This window comes from Salarias fasciatus, chromosome 13, assembly GCF_902148845.1.
Source record: "Salarias fasciatus chromosome 13, fSalaFa1.1, whole genome shotgun sequence".
Classification (NCBI taxonomy): Eukaryota; Metazoa; Chordata; class Actinopteri; order Blenniiformes; family Blenniidae; genus Salarias; species Salarias fasciatus.
In genome coordinates, this window is record NC_043757.1 from 9,141,927 (window position 1) to 9,164,103 (window position 22,177).

Consider the following 22,177-nt stretch of genomic DNA (forward strand, 5'->3'; position numbering starts at 1 on the left):
ATTTTCCTCCCACCCTCCTATGAAACAAGCATGTGAGTCTCGGGCTGACCTGTCCAGGGTGGGTCGATAAAACCTGGAACTTTTAGTCCCTGAACGGGATCAAGCAGATGAATAAAAGCAAACCAAACAATAAAGTTAACGTTAAAAATGAACATATATGTTTTGGACTATAAGAGCCATCTGTTTATAAAATGCATCCCAATGGAGGAAAAACGAACTACATGCTAATCAGTTGGTAATTTTGTTCCAGAACCATCTGTGAATTTATTCCTCCAGCTCTGAGCATCCTGCTTTTTATCCCACCATTCTCTGTTTTCCACACTTTCTCTGCTGTTCTTCAGTCTCTCACAAGCCTCTCAGACGCTCTGGACTCTTTCTCATGCTGCTTCCTCCCTCTGCTGCACATTTTATCATTTTTAATTCATACTCTGCTGTGTAGTCTTTTCTTTCTGGCGTCGCTTTTCTTGTGCTGTCAGTCAAGCCCAGCAGTAATGGAGTTTCATCTGTAGCAGCTTTCTGTTGTCACACAGTGATATCTGGTGGTAACAGAAGGGAGTGACCAGTGTGTCTGAGGTACATTTAACTGAAAACATTACAAAGTGGCTTAGTGCAAGGCCAAAAAACAGGCACTCCCATAGTGTCCAGCATTAATTCATTTTATTTTAATCTCGATTGTAACAAAGTATCAGAGCAGATTATTTCAATCGAATTCTTTCCTTTTCTGTCACTGTGTTGTTGATTTGTTTGCTTTACAGGTGTGAAATATATAAATAAATACTTGCATTTTATTGTGAACTGAAATAATAATAAAATAAAAAAACAGGTTAATGGGAAATTTCTCCTTTTTCATCCAAACGTATTTTGCCAGAAGTTTAAATCTATGTGAGGAAGTGTGGGACAGTGCTGTGCTGAGTAAAAGTCATATTTTTGTCATCTCCATCACATTTTCATAAGAAGATAATATCAACAGCTGATCAAAAAGAAAATAAACTCTTATTTTCTAGTTAAAAAGCTTTAAATCTAAAATATCTGGTCAGTTTTATGTATAGTCTGTCTTTAATCCATCACCCACAACAAATTCACCCAGAATACTGTACATTTTAATGACATTATTCAGAGAATAAACCTAAAAATGGATTTATATCAGAAGATGAAGAGGTCAGAGGTGAAGCTCTCTGTCGCCCCCACCTGGTGACCTGCAGCACTGCAACCTGCTCATTGTTTACAGTGGAAGCTATGTCACAAAGATTCTCATGTGTTTGTAAAACAAACCTAATAGTTGTACTGATACCTGGTGTCAGTGCTGTGTTTCCCTCTCTTGCATCACTACACACACACACACACACACACACACACACACACACACACACACACACACACACACCCACACCCACACAGAGCTTTATTTTCTGATAAAGATCCAGAGGCAGTCAGGAGCAGCCGAGGCCGCCGTGCTCTTTCTGGGAAAATCAGCTTGTATTTTTTTTGTGTCGAGCAGGAAGACTGAGAAATAATCAAAAATCAATTCAGGCGCACAGAATGCCCTTTATAATAGCATTGATTGGTTCCTGTTATTCATGCTGGATTGACTCCTCCGGCTCGCTCTGTGACTCACACACCTTCCCACACACACAGCCCGGACTGTTACGTAGTAAAAATGTGGTTATCTTCATTAAGCCTGGCCGTCTACAGCCTCCTCCCCCCCCCCCCCCCCCCCCCCCCCCCCCCCCCCTCCCGCTCCATCACTCGTCTGGCCTTCGTAAACAGATCCGCAGGTTAAGAAGCAGACAAACACAAGTGAGCGAGGCTGATCAGCAAAGAAGCGACGGAACGGTGAGGAGACGTCGCAGGTTGAGAACATGAGCAGAACAGCAGCCGAATGTCACGTTTCACAGCTTCAGATCATTTTCATCAACGTTTGAAAAGCTCACTCATCCTTGGAGGAACAAAAAAACTCGTTTAAAAAGAGGCAATACAAGAAGGGGAACAATAATTTCATGCTGCCTGAATAAATTTGACACGCTAAACATCACAGAGGGGAGAAATTTAAAGTTTTAACATTTGATGAAACACTATTTAATTTATTCATTTAACATGAAATTCCCTCTGGGTGTGAAAAACTTCTACAGTGTTAATCCATTTAAGCCCACATGCTATGAAAACATCCAAATATTGTGTCTTTAGTGCCATTTAAAAAGTCAGTCACAGTTTTGAATGAAAATTGTTGAAAAATAGATTAAAAACTGTGTTTTTTGATGTTGAAATTACCATGTTATAAATGTAATTTTAAGATGACGAAATGTCTTTTTTAGTAAAAAATAATCACTATAATTTTACAGCAATCATTGAAATTGTGATTACCAAATTAGGAACCTTTAATTCTGATATATGATTTTTTTTTTCTTTTTTTTAAAGATCATTATTAATTTGCACTGAACATAACAAATTTAGGAACCATATCCTGTGCAGTATATAAATCCAGGCAGATGAGAAGCAGATATAAAAAGGTCGGCCTTAAAGCAAGGCTTTCTTTGCTTAGTAACAACAGATCGGTATTGTTGTATTTTTTTTAATGTGCAGCGATGCTTTGCATTTCTCGCACGCACAAGTGGTGCATTCATCTCAGAGATGACGCCTCAGGAACTGATTTCCTGCATTGATCGGCCAGTGAGCGGTTTGGTCACATCGTGGCTCATCTTGCCGGTCAGTCGAGATCTCCTTCTGTGGCTCAGTGGCTTAGTGTCAAAAGAGACGGCACCACTACCACCACACTGACACACCACATTAATTGTAGGACATAATGAATATATAGACATATTGAAGATCATATGTACTCAAAATTGTTGCATTATTTTGATGTTAATACACTTTCTTGACCTTTTCTTTGAGCGCTCTGCAGCAGATATCACCTCCTCACGGTGCTTTCAGGAAGTTAACAGATCATTTACTTAACACAACTTTTCATCACAACACTATGTTATTGTGGGAATTCCGTAAAATGCATTGAAAATCAGTCACATTTTCTTGAGGCTTTTACACTGAAGATACTTTTTTTGGCCACTGTTGTGGCCGATGGGATGAAACGGCTTCGTGTCTGCCGCCTCACGTCGTCTGCTGTGAGCTGCATGGACAGATGGATCCTGTCACTTTGCTTTAAGGAGTGCATGATGATGTGCTGCAACACTGATGTATAGATTATGCATGCGTGAATATCACCGCACGCGTGAACACAGGAGCTTGAAAAAAAAAATTCGGTAAAAATGTTAAGACATGCATGTAGAGCATCTTCGTTGCTCTGTCACTGGATCAGCTGGAGCATCCACCTGTAGATATGTGTCAGAGTTCACGGAGTGACCTTGGGTTCAGGTGTGCACACGCGGTGAAGGAGCGAGCGTCCACGCTGAGACACAGGCAGGGGATCATGGCGGCATCCAGTCGCCAGGCGTCACGCTGATCCTCGCTGTGACAGCCTGCCGGAGGCGGGGTCACCTTCTCATCGCCTATTTCTGTCCCCGCCGTCCATACCGTTCGGCGTGGCGCCTCCCGCCAGCAGTTATGACGGGCAGATGTCGCCGGCGAAGCGACCCCTCCACGGCGCTCGTCTCGTCCACTCAACCAGATCACTCCAAGTCGGCGTGACCCTCATTAAATCCTTGTTGTTGCCAAGATGTGAGCTGAGCTCCCGGCGCCCGCCTGGCCCCTGGCATCCGCCGCCTTCCTGCCACTTTTTTAAGAAGCTAAATCTAATCTGAACGAGATGTGTGGTGGTGAGTGTGAAGTCTGCCTTTAAGACAAGTCACTAATTGACCTCCGGTTTCCCTTGGCTGTGTGTTAATCCTATTGTGAGGTAGATGTACTTACACACACCATCAGCACAACCTGACGGAGAGGAAATAAAATAGAAATAAAGGTTACGTCAGTGTTGGTCTGTCATGGGTCAGTATTGTGTCTGTCTTTCTTGCTGAGTTTCTTGAACTTTCTCAGCTCAGAAGCTTGAAAGTTTTAATATTAAATTCAATTTGAAGCGAAAACTTCACATCAGATGTCTGGAATCGATGATTGATTTGCTCCTATTTTCTTGGAGTCGTGGTTGACCAGCTCACTGGAATGATTGCAGATACTTGTGCGTTTCAAACAAAGCTTCTTTGTCTTTGGATTTATCCCCACTCTCCGGATGTTGGGATGTCAGGTGGTGTTGAGCTGCCCTGATCTGCCAGACGCCGATCAGCCATCATTCATTGTGGTGTCTGCTTGTTTTCCACTCAGTGACGGTCAGTCGTTTCGGTCGGGTTTTTTTTAGCCTCTCTTGTTCAGTTTTCCAGATTTCTAAGAACCATTTCATGGATCATATGGATAAAGGACAAAATAAGTTTCCCTGAGATCATATTTTATATCCATCCATCAATTTACAAATGCTACTACAGTCTGCAACAAACGTGTTTGACACCGATGCTGTACAATCCTGACTGACACAGCAAGGCTGGAAATCATGTTTATGAAAGTTCAGAAAGGCCTCGCTTGAAAAGGCCATGAAAGGTATCAGTGGAAGATGGATGACCCTCCGTGCTGAATCTCTGTTCCACTCTGTTGGGCATCATGTAAGAGTAAGAGTGTGTCAAGAGTGATGAAGGGGAGCTGAGAGACGTCTCCTCCAGCTGTGAAGAGGGTGTGAATGTCAAGTCATCTCTTCTGTCTTTGGACACCAATGAGATGAAGTTCAACGCAACATCCCAACAAATCCCTTCGGAGCTGTGCTGGTTAGTGCGAGCATGAGCTGACCGACGCTCACGGTGAGCAAATTTACTGTTATTACTCTACGTGTTGCAGAAGACTGACGAGTCTGCATTAGACCCTGTTTCTACGCTGTGCGTTCATATTCTGCACGGTGATATATTCAACAACCAGATGGAGCCCTGGTTCAAGACACCGTGTTTGAAGAAGGATTTCACTTTTCTTTTTTTTTTTTTTTTAGCATGCCTGGTGGCAACAGTCCAGAAGTCAGAAACACAAATACTGAGGAAAAATCACCAAAAACAGTAAAGTCAACAAACTGCTCCGCTTCTGAAACTCTGCTGGTGGGAACGGCAAAAAAAAAAAAGAAGCGTATCAAATAAACAAAACAAAACAAAAAAAAGAGCATCTGCATCTGGTTAAAATTGAGTCCAAGTAGAGAAGGAGCACTATTATCTAAAAGTACAAGCAAAGAAAAAATCAACCTGAAATTCCAAAGTGCTCGTTCATCTATATATCACATCTTGATCACAATACTGAACATCATTACACATAGTTAATTAATACCCTGCAACCCTAGAGAATACTTTGTTAATTTAAAAATAGAAAATCTCAAATGAAAATGAGTGCAGCTGAGAATCAGAGTCTGGAGATCAGTTTGCGTTAAAGAGGTCACATCTTGGATATCCATCTGTTATACCGCTGTGGACTAAAGCAGAGAACAACCTGAACGGGCCACCATTCCATCACAGAGACGCAAACAACCACACACACCACCATCAGATAACATGAAACACATGTTTCTGGACTGCGGTTGGAGAAATCCCATGCAAGCATTCAGAGAACATACCAAAGAGAGCTGTGCACCAACAGCAGAGTGGAGCTCAGTGATCCAACTGATCACAGGAACTGAAAGAATCCTGTCAGTGAAAATTATTCATTTTGAATGGATTACCAAAAAAACGAGTGTTACTGTCAAGATGAGTTTGGTGACGGAGGTGAAGGCGTGTTAGCGCCGCCTCTTTTTCACTCCATTCACGACGCTCACATCCAGCAGCCGGTACTGTTTGAGCCATGTCTGCTAAAGGGATTATCTGTGATTATACACGTTCCTGTAGTGAAGTGGGTTGGGCCGCGCTCATTACCTTGAAGAAGCCCGTCCACTGAACGCCGGAATTACTGTCACTCTTTAGCGCAGATTTGAGGGACACTTTGGACACCTGATCAGAGCTGAACAGGATGCGGAGCGCCTGCTGGGTGCTGGCAGCAGCCACTTTCCCTGCTCTCCTCTCACTCATAAGACTGATGTCTGGATGGCTGAAAGCCTGTTTCTGTCTACAGTTATCCTGCACATGCTGCTTCAGTGTGGCGCATACCAGTCCAGGGACGCCTCCCCACCTTACAGAGGCAGTTTTTTTATTTAGTTTCCTGTAGACGTAAACACTGATGTGAGTATCACTTAGAGGTAGTACTTAAAACAAAGGCAAACGTGCTCCTGTTGGTCCTTTTCTGACTGATCCAGACAAGGTCTCGAGATAAATCAAGTCCCTTATTTCCATGCTCACTCTCACTGTGGAAGCCTTCATTTCTGAGCCTCCTGATCACGGCTTCCCTGTTAAACCCTAAGTCTTCATCTATCGCCTTAGACCGTCTGATTAGCCCTGCGTCACAGAAAGGAGAAGTAATCCCGGTCTGGGACCAGAAATAGAGCCCCCAGGGAGGGGCCAGGCCTCCAGAGAGGTGGCCACCGTACATGTGTCCGCAGGTAATCCCTTTTAAAATAGCCCCTGGCCATCAATAAGGAGGGAGCAGGGAGGAGGGGGGGCGTTACACCGTGGCAGCAGCAGCAGTCAGTGCCCTCTTATGCCTCGGACACTGCGCGGCGGCCGGAGCAGGACAGGGATTCGGAAACAGACGCTGGTCGGACTATCGGGGTGAAAGCGCTTCGACCACGATGAACTTTGCCGCTCAGTTATTCTACTCAAGCTACTTGAGCGAGCGACTGGAGCGTTTGTACTCGCCGAGGCCGGCACTCAAAGACAGCGAGGAGAATGACCCCTTCTGGCAAAGGTGGGACACTGCAACGCGTCCCTTCCCCCGGATGACCCTGACCTCTCCCCTGCCCTGCTGATGCCTAGACCTGTAGTTACAGATCCACCCTCTCTGCTGAGTTTGGAGGTCTCCTGATCCCACGTCTCCCGTGCAGCCCACCCTGAAACCTCCTCAACATCTCAGATCTCCGTCTCACCCCGATTCTTCTAGAGGATAGGTGCCGCCAAGCTAAATCCTGTCGCTTTTCAAACAGTGTTGATGAGGCTAGATTAGGACAAAGAAATGTCAAAAGGATCACTCAACTACAGACGTTCATTTCCCGAGAGCCACAGATTGTACAAGACAACAAAATACCTTGCCATGCGTGTTTAAACCTTCTGGTAACTTTTTGCACTCTGCAAAAGAGGAAGAAAAAAAAAGAACAAGCGTGCTGAAGGATGCAAGAAAAGTTTCTAAATGTGGAACTGAGGGGATGCAGAGCTAAATTACAACTATGTCAGCAATCAGGGTCACAAAGTGCTCACAGACATAATCTTCCCCCAGATGAACGTGTTTCCAGTTGGAAAAGGAAGCAGCGGCTGCCACTTCGGGCATTTGGTTTTCAAAAGGACATTAAGGCGAAGATATAGAGCAATGATGAAAGCCCGGTGGCTGTAATATCATTACACTTTCCTCTACTTTCTCTTCACTTTTCATGTTTTGGGCCATTTGGAAGCCTTTTTTTTTTATTATTTTTTTCACTGTTTTGTCCCTTCATCTCTTCTTTTGATGAAGCTTTTTGAGGTTGACATGTTGCTCTTTTCACCTCCTTTGATGTTGTTTTTCTGAACTCTGCCTTTGAACCAATGCACCTTAATCAGGGTGCAGACTCGGTCCTGCCGCGGCGAGCACGCCGTGGGCGCGTATGGTGGGTCGAAAAGTCAAGGACGGGTAGGACAGAGGGCAGTGATATACCTCGGATAAGGTGAAAGGTCAGAGTCTTCATGACAGGTCACTGTGACATAAATAGAGCTAAACATTGTCTGCAGGAACCACTGACTGAAAAATCACTGTTGATCAGGACGGCTGCGCCCCCTGCTGGCCTCTTGATGGTATTTAGACAAACTTGGGCACTTGATTGAATAATTTTCAATCTATATGGTTTTTGAGTGGATAATCCAAGAAATCCCTCATAATGCTCATACACACGCCCACACACACACACACACACACACACACACTATGGTCCATTGTCTGCAAAGGACATAAGATGAACCACGACCGAGTCGGAGTCATTTCTCTGCTCAATCATTCGAGAAATTAAAGTACATTTGAAAAGATATTAAACTGGCTGGAGGATGCCCATCCGTGTAATGTAATAAATCAAACTCTCCTGCTTTTAGCCCCGAATTGCTGCTTTGATCATCCAACATCTCCTAAAGGTACGAACCAATGAATCATAAGTTGACTTCTGGATGTAATCCATCAAAAAGAGGAAGCTGGGCGGACATGAGAGGTGAAGTGATTCATCTTAACCTGAGGAATGAGCGGCTGCATCCCTTCTGATCAGATCAATCCCTTTTTTTTTTTAACAAATCAACAAAATTGCCATAAACTTTTAAAAGTTTTCTGCATTTAATTTGGAACGTCAAGGCTGCAATTTAACAGATGCTGTACTGATAATAGTGCTCTCCTCCAGCAAAAGAGAAAGAAAAATCCGTTTCTTGAGGATGGTGTTTGCTCGCAGTCTGTGCCAGCTGCTGCTCTGCGACAATGTCAATAATCCTTTAAATGAATCAACCAATTTAATCTCCCTCACTTGCACGTCTTCATCACTGCACGCTTACTGACATGTTATCAAAAACTACTCACAAGAAATTAGGATGTAAAGCTGACTCTGGATTTCCTGGAATTAAAACTGTAAATGTGAATTTGTGAGTTTCATGACTTGGAAGTTTCAGAAGTGATCAGGTTTTATCGTCACGTGGCTGTGGTGGATCATGAACATTTGGTATCGAACAGAACAGAACAGAATAGAATAGAATAGATTAGAATAGAAGGATCTTTGTTGTCATTGAATACAACGAACAGAACATTGTGAAACAACGTAATTAGATGTGGCTCTCCATGAATAATATATAAGAATAATTTAAAAGATAAAATATACAATAAAAAAAGTGTTTTTCAAATAAACAGCAGGGTTAGCAGCGACATATGAGCAAAATAAGAATAAAAAGGATCTCTATAAATAGGAAGTGGTCCAAGTATTGCACCGGTTTATTCACAGTTACATGAGGTTGTAGTAATACACCATAATATTGCATAGGTTGAGGAGCATTTGTGGGAGGTTCACAGTCATTTGTGCTTATTTAAGGTGGTGATGGCTCTGGGGAAAAAACGGTCTCTGAGCCTGTTAGTTCTTGTTTTGTGGGACCTGTAGCGTCTGCCAGAGGGCAGCAGGTCAAAAGGGTGGTGGCCAGGGTGAGAAGAGTCCTTAATAATGTTATTAGCTCTGCTGAGGTAGCGAGAGCAGGCAATGTTCTCCAGACTGGGCAGAGAGCAGCCAATGATTTTCTGGGCTGTATTGATGACTCTCCGCAGGGTTCTTCTGTCTGCTGCCGTGCACCCAGCATACCACACCGTGATGCAGTACGCCAGGATGCTCTCCACAGTGGCTCTGTAGAAGGATACCAGCAGCTTTTGCTCCAGATTGTTTTTCCTGAGCACTCTCGGGAAGTGGAGTCGCTGCTGGACCTTCCCCACCACTGCTCTGGTGCTGGCAGACCAGGAGAGGTCATCGGAGACATGTACTCCCAGGAAGTTGAAGGACTGGACTCTCTCTACACGATCCTCATTGATGATGAGTGGTGCTGAGTCAGTGCTTTTCTTCCTGAAGTCGAATACGACTTCCTTGGTTTTTGTGGTGTTCAGTATGAGGTTGTTCTCTGAACGTTTCTCCACCTCCTCTCTGTGTGCTGCCTCATCCCCCTCAGAGATAAGGCCGACCACAGTAGTGTCGTCGGCGTACTTGACAATTGTGTTCGAGAGGTGGGTCGGTGAGCAGTCAAAGGCGTAGAGGGTGATAAGCAGAGGACTCGGTACACATCCTTGGGGGGAGCCAGTGCTCAGTGTTAGGGTGGAAGAAACGTGGTGGCCGAGTTTTACAGACTGCGGGCGGTTTGAGAGAAAGTTCCTAATCCAGTGGCAGATGGAGGAGGAGAGCCTCCGCTAGGATCTCCGGGATAATGGTATTAAAAGCCGAGCTGAAGTCTAGTAAGTGCATCCTAACGTAGCTCCCCCTATGCTCCAGGTGGTGTCATCAGTGGAGCGGTTTGCCCTGTAAGCGAACTGATGAGGGTCCAGTGTGGGAGATCAGCAGTCCTTGATGTGCTGGGACACATGGTTACATTTGGTTACATGGTTACCATTTAATGATTTTACCTGTCAGTGTTTATCTTAATCACAGAAAACATTCCACTTTACTCAAATACAGAGCATCAGAACAGTCTTAAGATTTAATTTCAAGGAACAAATGATGTGACAGTTTGAGGATTGAGGCCTAACTATTCCATGAAATTTCATCCTGCAATGAAAATTTAGACCTGCTAAAACAGGCAGTTAAAATCTGTACCTGAACAGTATGAATGTGGGCTGTAGTGCTATAAATACCTTGTGCACTTCTGCCCCGTCACTGCTGTAGTTGTTAAGATGAATGCTGATGTTGGATTCGAACTTTTTCCACAACTGTTAGCCAGTAACACTGACTGTCTGTCTGATCTGATGGCGTCTAAATAATGTGAGCTGGCTGTTCGCACACCAATCTGTCAAATTTCATTGTTCATGAAGTTGCTGGGTTTTGAGGGTCAAGAGACTTTGAGTAATAAGACTTAATTAGCTTTGTCAGTCTTTTTTTCTGCCTGATTTTCTTTCCTGTATTGTTTTTTGTCTTCACTCAGGGATTTATTTGTTTTACCTGTTGAGCTTGATTGGGGTTGCCGTCAATGTGTTACAATAAACACTCAAGATAAGTCGGAGGCTTGATTACAACCAGTAAAGACATCATGTTATCTCTTCCAGAACAAACCTGCTCCTGATCAGTTTTTCACCGTATCTTCTGTCTTGATTTGTTTTGCAGAGAGGAGTTGCGTCTGGGACCCTCTCAGCCCGGCTGCCCTTTTAAACCCGGCCCCGTCAGCAACGGCGCCGCGGGCCGCAGGCCCACCCTCATTGAACCCGAGCGTCTGAAGGACTTTGGCGAGGAGGATCTCCTCAACGGGGACGTGAAAGTTTATGAAACCAAAGTGGTGGGGTGTCCAGAGATCGTGCTCATGGAACCCCCGAAAACCCGGCGCCTCAGCGAGTTCAGGATCGTCCCCAGGCCTCCTGCTCAGTACCTGCGCTTCGAAGACATCAGCGCGGCCGCCTTCAGGATCCAGGCGGGGATTCAGAAAACGCCGTGCACGGTACATAAGCACAGCATGAGCAGCGGGCAAGGGGCATGATGGGAAAGAAAGAGGAGGGAAACCTCTGATCCTCCAGAGGGGCTGGACACACGAAGGCCTCAAATCAGCAAGGACAGTCCAGGACAGCCTAAAGAAATGAATGATTCTCTGGAGTGAAATAGAAGTTCTTGAAAACGGCCAACACATTTCGTTAATAAGATTGAAAGTGAGGTTCCCCCTCCAGGTAAACGGCCAGTCAGACTGGAACAGGACTCGATGTTCTGAGCTGGAGCGTTGAGCTAAATCCTGACCCCAAAGTCCAACATCATATTGCTAACTTTTCAGCTTTCCAATGTTCATCATACTAAATTCAGTAGTTCAGTGAACTGCTAGATGACTTCTTCACTTCATTTTTGAAGTTTTGTCCACAGACATCCATCCGACCAACCGATGTCAGATCAGAAACACGTCTCGCCATGTTCTGACTGTGACTTGAAACAGCCTTTTTATTTTCTAACTTTCAGGCTTTCCACCTGACAGCCAGGTTTCTTGCCCTGCTTTGTCTCACATCAAGCATTGATTCATAGTTTGATAAAACATCTGTTAGGATAAACCAGTAATAAAAGAGAACGTTTGTTAGTATCAACAATCACTCACAATACACACCATTCTAAAAGTTATTTTGACACTGCTTTAACCTACATTTTTCATCACGATTAACAGGAAGGTATTTCAAAAAGGAAATCCCCTTTTCCTCCACATGTTTTCATTTTTATTACCTGTTGTTGCCTTCTCTGACGACTGTCCCACCGTGTGGCCTAAAACATGCCAAAACAAGTTCAAAAAGTACACTTTTTTTCTTACTGTGTAGTAGTAAAACTGTTTAGAAAACTAATTACGATTCCCAACAGGAGAAACATAAACTCCAACTTTCTATAGACCACGAATATTAAGTGTGTTTTAGATGTGTTGCAGGTTTTCAACATTTTTATGGGAATAAAAACACAGTTTCCTCGTATTACATCAGTTTCTGTTTACAACATAAAGCACAATTTTTTTTTTATTTCTGCAGAAAATGCTTTTAATGGTGAATTTAAACCAGTGTGTGTGTGTGTGTGTGTGTGTGCAGTACTCCAGACTGTCGAAGCAGTACGGGATGGAGATCTACCTGAAGAAGGAGCACCTGCACTACACGGGCTCGGTGAAGGAGCGGGGAGCGCTGTACCTGCTCACCTCGCTCACACAGGTGACTCCCTCTTCTCAACACCAGGAATCCTCCAAAGCTTTCAGGATTCCCTCGTGAGGAACCACGACCCCCACAGTGTGCTCCGCCTGTACTGACCTGATGTAGCTTCATGTTAGAGGTTATGTAACGGCCTGACCCCGTCCCCGCAGGAGCAGCAGAGGAAGGGCGTGATCGTGGCCTCCGACTGTAACTTCTCCATGGCGGTGGCGCACCACGCCGTGGAGCTGAAGATCCCGGTGTTTGTCATCATGCCGTCGTGCTGCTCCTCGCCGCGCCTCCGGATCTACAGGGACTACGGCGCCATGGTCATCTCCTACGGCAGCACCAGCCACGACTCCCAGAACCACGCCCGCCACCTGGCCAAAGAGAACGGATACCTGTACCTGGAAGAGTCAGTGACCTCCACGCCTCACGCACGCGTGCGCGCGCACGTGCGCACGCACGCAGACACACACACACACACACATCCCAAAAGTGAGACTGTGATGAAAACAGTGATCTGCTGAAACTTTACCTTCAACTGATCCGTCAACAAGTGACAAAGAAAAGTTACTCATTTGTTGCAGGACCTTTAAGGAGCAGTGTTTTGGTCAGTTACTGACAAGTTTTCACCCAGGAGTCGTCACTTTTAGGCAGTTTGGTTTGTTCCTGATGTCACAAATGGATTTAAAATCAAAGATAGTTGGGTTTTGGAGGACTGATTCAGGTTGGAATGTGTGTCCAATGTGTCCAATACTTCTTCGTGAAAGATGTGGTTTTTCATTCACCTTCTGAGTTTTTTTTCCCCGGACAAGACTATTCTGCTCCTCAAGAACTGCTCTCGACGTGTTTCTCTCTGCTGCTGCTCAGGGATGAAAGCCCGGCGTACCTGGCGGGTCTGGGCACGGTGGGCATGGAGATCTTCGAACAAGTGCCCAAAGTGGATGCAGTGGTTGTCCCTGCGGCGGGGCAGTACGGCCTGCTGGCCAGCACGGCCGCGGCCGTCAAACACCTCAACTCCCGCATCCTGGTCATAGTAAGTTGACGGGAAGGTGCTGCTTCAAACAGTCGGCACAGGCAGTCCTGTCCATTTTTTATGCTGCGTCTCACATTTTTAGAAATGGAACTAGATGTTCTAGTGAGATGATATCTTAAATGTATTGTCGCAGCTTCTGAGTGTGTCAGGACGAGGTTTATAACAAAAATAAATGAAAATTCTACAGGAGCTGTTTCCTGCTGCTGGTCTGTGTTACTGTGTGACACACTTTTGTTACTTCAAGGTCTGAAAAATGTGAGATTTTTAAGAAACTTACATACATTTCTGATAATTCCATCCACATAAAGATCTTTCTGCTCCTACAACTCAGACAAATGTTCATGTCGTAGCCTGCACTCACAGTTGATGCTTTTACTCATTAAAACTGTCACCAGGAGAAAATAATTACACCAATGACAATGAGATCAGCATGTTAGCATTTAGGTCAAAGCCATTACACAAGGCTGCGAACATTTTCTCATTTTCTGAAACATTAATGTGAAGTATGATAGTAAACCCTGGAGAATAATAATACAATGGACTTTCCTCCACAGGGAATCGAACCGGAAGGCTTCCCTCTGCTCTTACAGTCTCTGAAAACAGACGGCCCGGTCAAAGACATGCACAGCAACCCCAATAAGAAGCTCTACGGAGGTAAACCACACGTCCTCGGCTGTGACTGTGGAATGAAACCCATCGCCATGTGCACGTTTGTGCAGCCCGAAGCTCTTGAGTTTCTGCCCTGCAGTGAACATGTGATGCTTCTCCGTGTTGCCAGACCTCATGGAGCGTTCGCTCGGCGTCAACACCTTCCAGCTGGCCAAGAAACTGGTAGATAGAGTCATCTCTGTCAGGTACAGGAGCAGGACATTCTCATCTTACGACACTGTCGCTATGTCCAGAAGTGAAAGTCAGCAGGCCTGGCTGCAGATCTCCTCCCAGGTTCAGTTTTCTCTCTTTGCACACAGTGAGGAAGACTCTTTGGTGGCCATGCTGCGGTTTCAGGAGTTTGAACGCTCCACCGTGGACACCGAGGGCGCCATGGGACTGGCGGCCATCTTGGCCGGACAGCTACCAGAACTGAGAGGCAAGAAGTAGGTCGAATAAAAAGTCCAAGTCCAAGACTCTGTAAAAGTGTAAATAAAAACCGTGTTGAGTGTTGAGATGTGGCTGCTCCTGACCGTGCCGCAGGGTGGCTGTGGTGGTGAGCAGCGCCAACATGGAGCTGGAGGTGGTGAGGCAGTGCGTGGACCGAGCTCTGGTGCTGGACGAGCGGGTCAGCAAGTTCTCGGTGCAGCTGGGGGAGTGGCCCGGGGACATGGCCAAGCTGCTGGACTTCCTGTCCAGAGAGGACGTCAGGTAGCAGAGCCACACCCCCTCACAGGCTTAAAGACGCTTCCTTGGTTTATATCTGAAGGCTCCTTTCATTCTGCCCCCTCTCCGCGGTTCAGGCTGCTGGATGTCTGCCATCGGCGGCACAGTGACAAGGTCGACCTCTTCAATGCGAAGGTAGCAGAACGATGCATGTGTTTGGTTTAATTACAAATAACAGCGCCAACTAGTGGCCCTCTATACGAACTACAATGATTTCAATATTTCTGCCATTTCTGTGTCAAATTTAACTTATAGGTGAAATTCAACTGGAAAACAAGTGAAATTGGGTCATTAACCCTTCACTGGTGTCAAAAGGTTAATAAACCCTCGCTGGCCTAATTCCACCGTGTGTGTGTGTGTGCGTAGGTGGAGTGTGTGGTGGAGACCAGGGATAAGGCACAGAGCTCTCAGCTGCGAAAGACGCTGAGCGAGCGCTACCCGTCTTTATGCTGGCTGGATCGGTGATCAGAGGAAACGCCACCGCAGTGGAAATGTGGTGAAACTCCGAGGCGACCTGCACACCTGTACGGCACACCGGCACAACTCAAGACGTTTCCTCACCGGTGTGAGACTCTAGAGCAAAATAATCAAATATTAAGGATGTTTCTTCACCTACTGTTGCTGCTGTTGTTCCCATTCATCTCCCATCTCTGTTGATATAGACCAGCTCTCTTCTTCTCCCTGCGACACAAACATAACCTTCATTTTTCATTCCGAGTTGTTTTTAAAATGCTGTGTATATATAAATATATATTTCTGTGTATTTATACTGTCTTCTGTGGTAGAATCGGCCCCCCGGTAAATAAAACGCTCCAACCTGAGTGGATTTGTGTTTTTATCCCCGAGAGTAAACGTGAGCCTGAGACGGGCGCGGTGCAGAGCGGGCCGTTTAAGACGGCTTAGCGCTCTGACGCTGCTGAGCAGAGGACACGGTGACCCCAGGCCTCCTGCAGGTGCTCGGCCTCCAGGGCGGCACAAACAGAAAAGGCTGCTGCTCTGATGATTTTCAGCCTTGCTACAGGCTGAAAAGTGAGAAATGGCAGTTGTATCGGTACTCAGTATCAGCAAGATGGGAAAGGTTATTATTCGTCCTTTAAAAAAAGTTTCCCTGTTTGTTTTTGTCGTGGGCTGTTGTGAAATAAATGGTGGAGAAATAAAGAATTACAATCTTGACAGATGTAATATTCAACTTTGACTTATATTCAGTGAAAATACTAATTAGAGACCAGAAAATATGAATTTGCGTCCAGGAATATACTATTTTGAAGCCATAAACTGTTAATTTACAGTCATGAAATAATCATTTTTAAGTTTATCTGTTTAAAAATCCAAAAAGAGAAAGAACACTGTTATTTGGAGGTAGAAATCTCACAACCACATTTTATACTTAAGTGTTTATCATGAGTCTTATCCTGATATTCAACAAATCAACCACACTGATTTTTTTTCTTCTTCATAAAAATGCTTCAGTCAGATTATTTGTACTGTTTTTATTTCATTACAACTTGTTCAGAATTAGAAGATGTTCTCATTATTTTGCAGGCGGAGTGGAAAGTCAGCTGAAGCTGTTGCTTTGGCCTGAGGCTGATCAGATTGTATGAAATGAGATGGATTCATCAGCATAACCCCAGTCAGAAAACAGAAGGACCTCACATGTAGTTCATAAGGCACTCTTTATTAAATTTCATTTGATATTAAGACTTTCAGCATTTTTCAAAATTTTTCAGTGTGAGAAAAAAAACACACTACAGAAAGAATGTATGAAAACTTTCAACAAATCCAGCTTCAGAATTCAATTCATCAAAAAAAAACAAAGATCCTATAAAGTCTTCAGTGAGTCTTATCATTAATAACCGTTTCAAAAACTGTACAATTTCACTTCAACTGTAAGTACAGAATAAACACGGAATGAAAGAATTAGCGGAATGAAAACTGTAGTGTCTGTTTGAGAGGTTTAATTTCACAGTAACATGATGAGAAACGAGGCCTGAATGTTCTTCTCCACTCCAGAGGAGCAGTGAGGAGGTAAAGAGGAAACACCAGCAGAATGACTCCTGTGTTCAGATGCTCCTCGATGTGTGTGTGATTGAGTTTTGCGGCTGTAAATGTCTCCACCTCGGCTCCCGGCTGTGTTCGTACACATTTAGCTGATCTCGCGTGTTGCCACTGATTGATCGGACCTCGGTCTAAACTTTCCGGCCCGTGTAGTTAAAATGCTGCACTAACGCGGCTCATTTTTTGAATTTTGTACGGTTAATCACATCAGTTTCACACGACGAGAAACGGTGTCCTCAGCGGCGTGGTGACCTGACTGCTGAATAAAGCCAGCGTTGTTACGATCTGCATGAAAACCCACAAAGTGTGCAAAACTCAGAGAGTGATTGTGATTTTCAGCTTGTTTAAAAAAAAAAAGAAAAAAAAAGTGAATCTGTGTCTGAATCGGGGGTCAGTGCTGTTTGGGCCGCTTGGGGTCGTATTTGAGGAGCAGGCCGAGGGAGGCGAAGCCGAACAGGAAGGTCTGGAAGAACCACAGGAAGCGAGAGGCGGCGCTGGTGATGCCTTTATCGCTGTGGGGGGCAACATGGAAAGAGTGTCAGACGGGCTGGTGGAGGTGAGCAAACCGGAGCGGCAGCACCACCTCGTGGGTGTGAAGAGCGTCACTCTTACCTGCACACCTTCAGAGAAACGCAGGCCTCAAAGACGTGGATGGCCCAGGCAGCCCACCACCTGCAACACAACTCACCAGGTGAAAATATGCTGACGGAAGAGTCTGTTCAGAAATTCCATCGAAGCACAATGGAGATAAATGAAGGAGGAAAAAAAAAAAAAAAAAAAACACCAGCAGGTTTTTCTTTGTTTTTTTTTTTTTGAAGGGTGAAATAAGACCTCACCACTGATTATCTAATCACATCTGATCTGAAAGATCCCTTTGTCATTTAGCCCCATAACTAACTTTTGATCTTAATTTCCAAACTTCCAGCAACGTCTCGTGGTATTTCCGGGTTGTGCGGTCAAAATGCAGCTCGACAAATCAGATTAAAAGAAAATCAGATGTCAAAACAAATCCAGCGATTCACACACTCAGTGTGACAAGCAGCTTCCGTCAGAGATGAAGAACTCAAAACGAGCAGCACGTTTCTCTTTGATGGCGGTCTCCACGTTGATGAGACCCTGTGAGGAGGCGCAGACCCTCGTTAGCTCACTTCAAAAGGCAGGGAGCCCGCGCTACGGTTCACAAGCATCCGAACAGCCTGAGTGTTTCTGTCAGGAATGTGAAACGACAAAGGGAGAGGAATTTGAAAACATGGCTTCACTGCTGGTTTGGCAACTTTAACAGTGGTAAGATTGTGGGAGTTGATCAGATCTGTGCGACAGGTGAACCATCAGAAAGGCTGACGCCGTCCTCTGCAACACCATGTGTTTGTAATCTAACTTTCATACTTTGCTGCAACACAAACTGCCCTACGGAGACACAAATACTCAAAACAATTTTGACTCAACTTCATCTATATAGCACTTCATCACATGCTTTTACTAAGCGTGTGATAAGTGTGTTTTCCCAGAACCAATCAGCAGATTTTACAGTGTTTTCATAACTGATTGTGTCTGATTTGCTTTCAACTCTATGATGCGTACCGGAGACGAGGAGCCCTGACGGAGAACCTCGGCTGTCGTCTGAAGATCCCTCATGTCTCGTCTCAAACTGCTGTGTGAACAGCTTAATCATCACACAGAGCTCGTCCTGAGGAGCCCCGGTGGAGAAAACAGCACTCACCCTTTGTACATGACGTCAGCATAGTTCTCCACGAGGTAACTGCAGAAGGTGCCGAACAGACCCAGGTACTGGAACGGGATATTCTCTGGTGCGAACACGATCAACTGCAAAACACAACCACAGCAGATGAACATTAACGCTGCTTCTGTAAACATTCAATAAGTTTTTGGTCTCTTAAGTTCTGTAACCAGCAGCAAACACTCAGAGCTGTGTCACAGAGTCAAAGGCTCTGTGTTTCTAATGGTTGCGTGGTAATTTGGCGTGCATTTTGTGGCCGATGGAAAGCCTATTCTGCGTACAAGGAAGGTTCTGGTGGATTTGCGAGTTCAAGAACAGTGGCTAACACAGAAAACCACCCATCTGCTCTCAGGCAACTGAGAGGGACGGTAATCAAGTGTAGGATTTTATATGAATCCCCCTTTCTTTGGAGTAGACAGGATCATTGAGGAGAGCTTTAATCGAATTGCTCACAGACTCATATTGATCCGTTCTGCAGATGGCTTGTTGTGAACATATTGCCACAAACAGGCGAAATAAGCAGGCAGAGTTCTGGGATCTGAATGTGTCAGTGTTTCCAATTCACTGGTATCTTCTAGATCTGTTCTGGTTCTAATTCATTTGTTTTCTTTTTAAACGGGATAGACATAAATTAGCACTGAAAAATGAGTTAGCTTATGAAAGGGAATTACTTGTTCAGAATGAGAACAACTCACTGAAGTGGTCCAGACCACTGTTGAGGTCCAGTGAAGGACCCTAAAGGGTGAGCTGGAGGAAGTTTGAGACAATCAACACAATCCTTCCTGGAAGAACTGTGAAAGGAAAATGTCAGAAAATTCCAAACACATGAGTGGAGCTACATCATCACTGCCTGCAGTGGAGTTCAGGTCAGTGACCTGCTTCACCCTGCAGATAAAAAGCCTTTTGTTGGAAGGGCCCCACAGTGGTTTAGGTGTTGAATACACCTGTACTACTGTTAGTATGAAACATGCAGTGATTGTTCAGTCTGTAACTCACATGTTAGCCAGACATTTGTTTACATATAAAACACATTATTTAAAAAATTATTCGGTGTATTAAGCATGGCTGGCGCTTAATTGTTAATCTGGGAGGAAGATGCATGTGAGGGGGAAAAAACAACTTGTTTTTTGGGTTAATTTTTACAGAGTTTCTGGGTCACTCTCTTTTTGAGTGGACTTGAAGTTTGAACTTTGCTCAGACTGATAAGTGAATGCCTCCTCAAATTTTAGCTAACAAGATACGGCTATGGAAAAACCTTGGAAAACGATTACCCAGATTGTTTTTTTTTTTTAAAGAGAACAATCGTTGGAAAAAAAAAAGAAAGACAAAGTCCAGAGGTTGGAATTTTGTGGCCAATTAGACGACACGGAGGATTTTCCACGCAACACAACCCGACTCTGAGAGCAAAATGAAATAAGTAAGTCGACTAATGTCATTGGTCAGTCAGTTTTAGTGTTTTGAATAAACTCACGGTAAAATATCCCATCCCGAAAGTCACCGACACGATCCAGAAGAGGCTGGTTCTTCTGAAAAAGTCGCTTCCATCACTTTTAGCCATCGTCGCTGCTTTCGCTGCTGCTCGCTATGGGTCCCGCAGTCTAATGTGTCCGGGTAACAACAACAAGCAGCGGACCGAGAAGACGGGGCCGGGGGTGATGGACACGTGGACAGAGCTTTTATAATGTTTTAAAATAACAAACTCATGACTTCAATTATCGTGATTTCAATACAGAAATAAAACTTGATCGACTAATTTGAAGGGAAAATGTGGGGATATGATACTTTACTCTTCATAAAAATAGGTTAGAGTTGGGTTATGTAGTCATTTCACAGCACAGTCACGGACATTTCTAAAGCTTAAATTAATCAAATCACAAATATAATGTTGAATTATGTTTTAAATGCAGCTTACTTTTCGAAGCACACATACTACTTTTGATTGTCCTCAAGAAAAGACAAGAGGAAAAGCACACAGTTTTATCAAGACCTCATCAATTGTTTAGTTTCCCCTTTAATTTATTCCTCATTTTATTCTCAATTGTCGATCAATTTCTTAATAGTATTTGTACTTTGTGGAGAATTCCTCCTGTGCTTAGGTCAATCTGTTTCAGAGCTCTGCTGCCCTCCTGTGTGCAAACAGACCTATGAGTTCTTGTGAAGAAGAGGCCTGTTCCCTGCCTCAACTGGCATGAAAACCAAACATAATCAAAACTAATTGAAACAAACAGAATTATCATCCAAGACAACTTTGTTCATTAAAATTATGAAGCTGAAATTACTTTTTTTTTTTTTTCATTTGGAGAATGGAGTCCTGGGATTTTTTTTTTTTTTATATTCTCTCTGTCAAAAAAAAACAAAAAAAAAAAACAAAAAAACTTAGAAAAAGAAAGTGTACATATAAGTATTGATTATGCAAAGCTTTGCAGTATTGTTATTAGTAATCGTTGAAGATGAAGGAGTGTGGAAATATATTTACATTATGTGTAATGCAAGTTGGTGGCCCCTTTATTATAAACAGAAGGAGCTGACAATGTTTTATTTAAAGCTTGTATTGTTGTTGAGTTTGTGCTCCATATTATAGAGGCATATGCTTGATGACTTGTATCACAAACTGAGACAGTTTTTAGCTGCTGGAGGGGGCAATTTTTTATTTATTTATTTTTTTGCAACAGAAATGTTTTATTTCAAGAAAAAATATACATAATAATGCATAAATCATTTTTTTTAATATAGTAAATTGATAACAAGCCAACCAGTTTTGGGTAAGTTACTTTAAAAAATAGTAATTATAGTTATTATTAGTTACTTCTTCAAAACAGTAATAGAGTTAGTAACTGAGATAAAATATTTTAAAAGTAATTAATCACTTGGCAAAGCACATTACTGAAAAAACATGATTAAATATGCGGAATTTGGATCTCCTCTTAACTGAACTTAAAGATGCATGCTCATTTATGTATTATAAAAAACTGAAAATATGATCAATGAAATAAATGAATGCTTGACGGAATAAATTAAAAGGAATTACAGGAAACACTACATTGATCTCAATTATTCAAATGTGCGATAATATGAGATAAGACACAAATCAACTCACTGCAGATAACTGTAGATAGCATCTCCACATGTGTGAAAGAATAACTAGCCACAATAGATTCATGTCAATACTTCCATTTGAAAGCTGCCTTTGAATGATCGGAGCTCTCTGTGGTTCTATCTGATCTGTCACATCATGTGATGCACTCTGTACCAATAAGGTTCATTCTTTTTGTACATGCTCCGTAGGCTCCTCTGGACTCTGGAGGAGGAAAAACCAGCAAAGGTAAATTACAGTAACGGAACCACGCCTCATATTATTGTCAGTACTTAAAAAGTAGTTAGTTAGATTACTCCTTATTCAAAATACCAGCACTGTTTATTTTAACACTATTACTCCCATCACTGGTCTTACAGTCTTACTGACTTCCATATGCAATGAGCAGCAATGCAAATTAGATGATGACGTAATTTAGAGCGGTCCTGACTTAGGAGTTTGCAACAATGTA

At 43.7% G+C, this 22,177-nt stretch overlaps 2 protein-coding genes across 2 annotated transcripts; one reads left to right on the forward strand and one right to left on the reverse strand.

Annotated features, from left to right (window-relative positions):
* Window positions 1–6,604: 6,604 nt before the first annotated feature.
* On the forward strand, window positions 6,605–15,330 carry LOC115399048 (L-threonine ammonia-lyase). The gene is made up of 11 exons (XM_030106188.1): window positions 6,605–6,801; window positions 10,898–11,225; window positions 12,334–12,450; window positions 12,600–12,841; window positions 13,300–13,465; window positions 14,020–14,119; window positions 14,244–14,319; window positions 14,434–14,559; window positions 14,657–14,824; window positions 14,917–14,974; window positions 15,206–15,330. Exons 1-11 carry the CDS (start codon window positions 6,686–6,688, stop codon window positions 15,302–15,304), a joined length of 1,596 nt encoding a protein of 531 aa, XP_029962048.1. The 5' UTR covers window positions 6,605–6,685; the 3' UTR covers window positions 15,305–15,330.
* A 1,163-nt stretch (window positions 15,331–16,493) lies between these two features.
* Window positions 16,494–20,230, reverse strand: tmem254 (transmembrane protein 254). Its single transcript, XM_030106194.1, has 4 exons — window positions 20,104–20,230; window positions 18,615–18,718; window positions 17,507–17,566; window positions 16,494–17,406 (listed from the first exon to the last, which is right to left on the reverse strand). The coding sequence occupies exons 1-4, from the start codon at window positions 20,188–20,190 to the stop codon at window positions 17,286–17,288; spliced, it is 372 nt and encodes a 123-aa protein (XP_029962054.1). The 5' UTR covers window positions 20,191–20,230; the 3' UTR covers window positions 16,494–17,285.
* Between the last annotated feature and the right edge of the window lie 1,947 nt (window positions 20,231–22,177).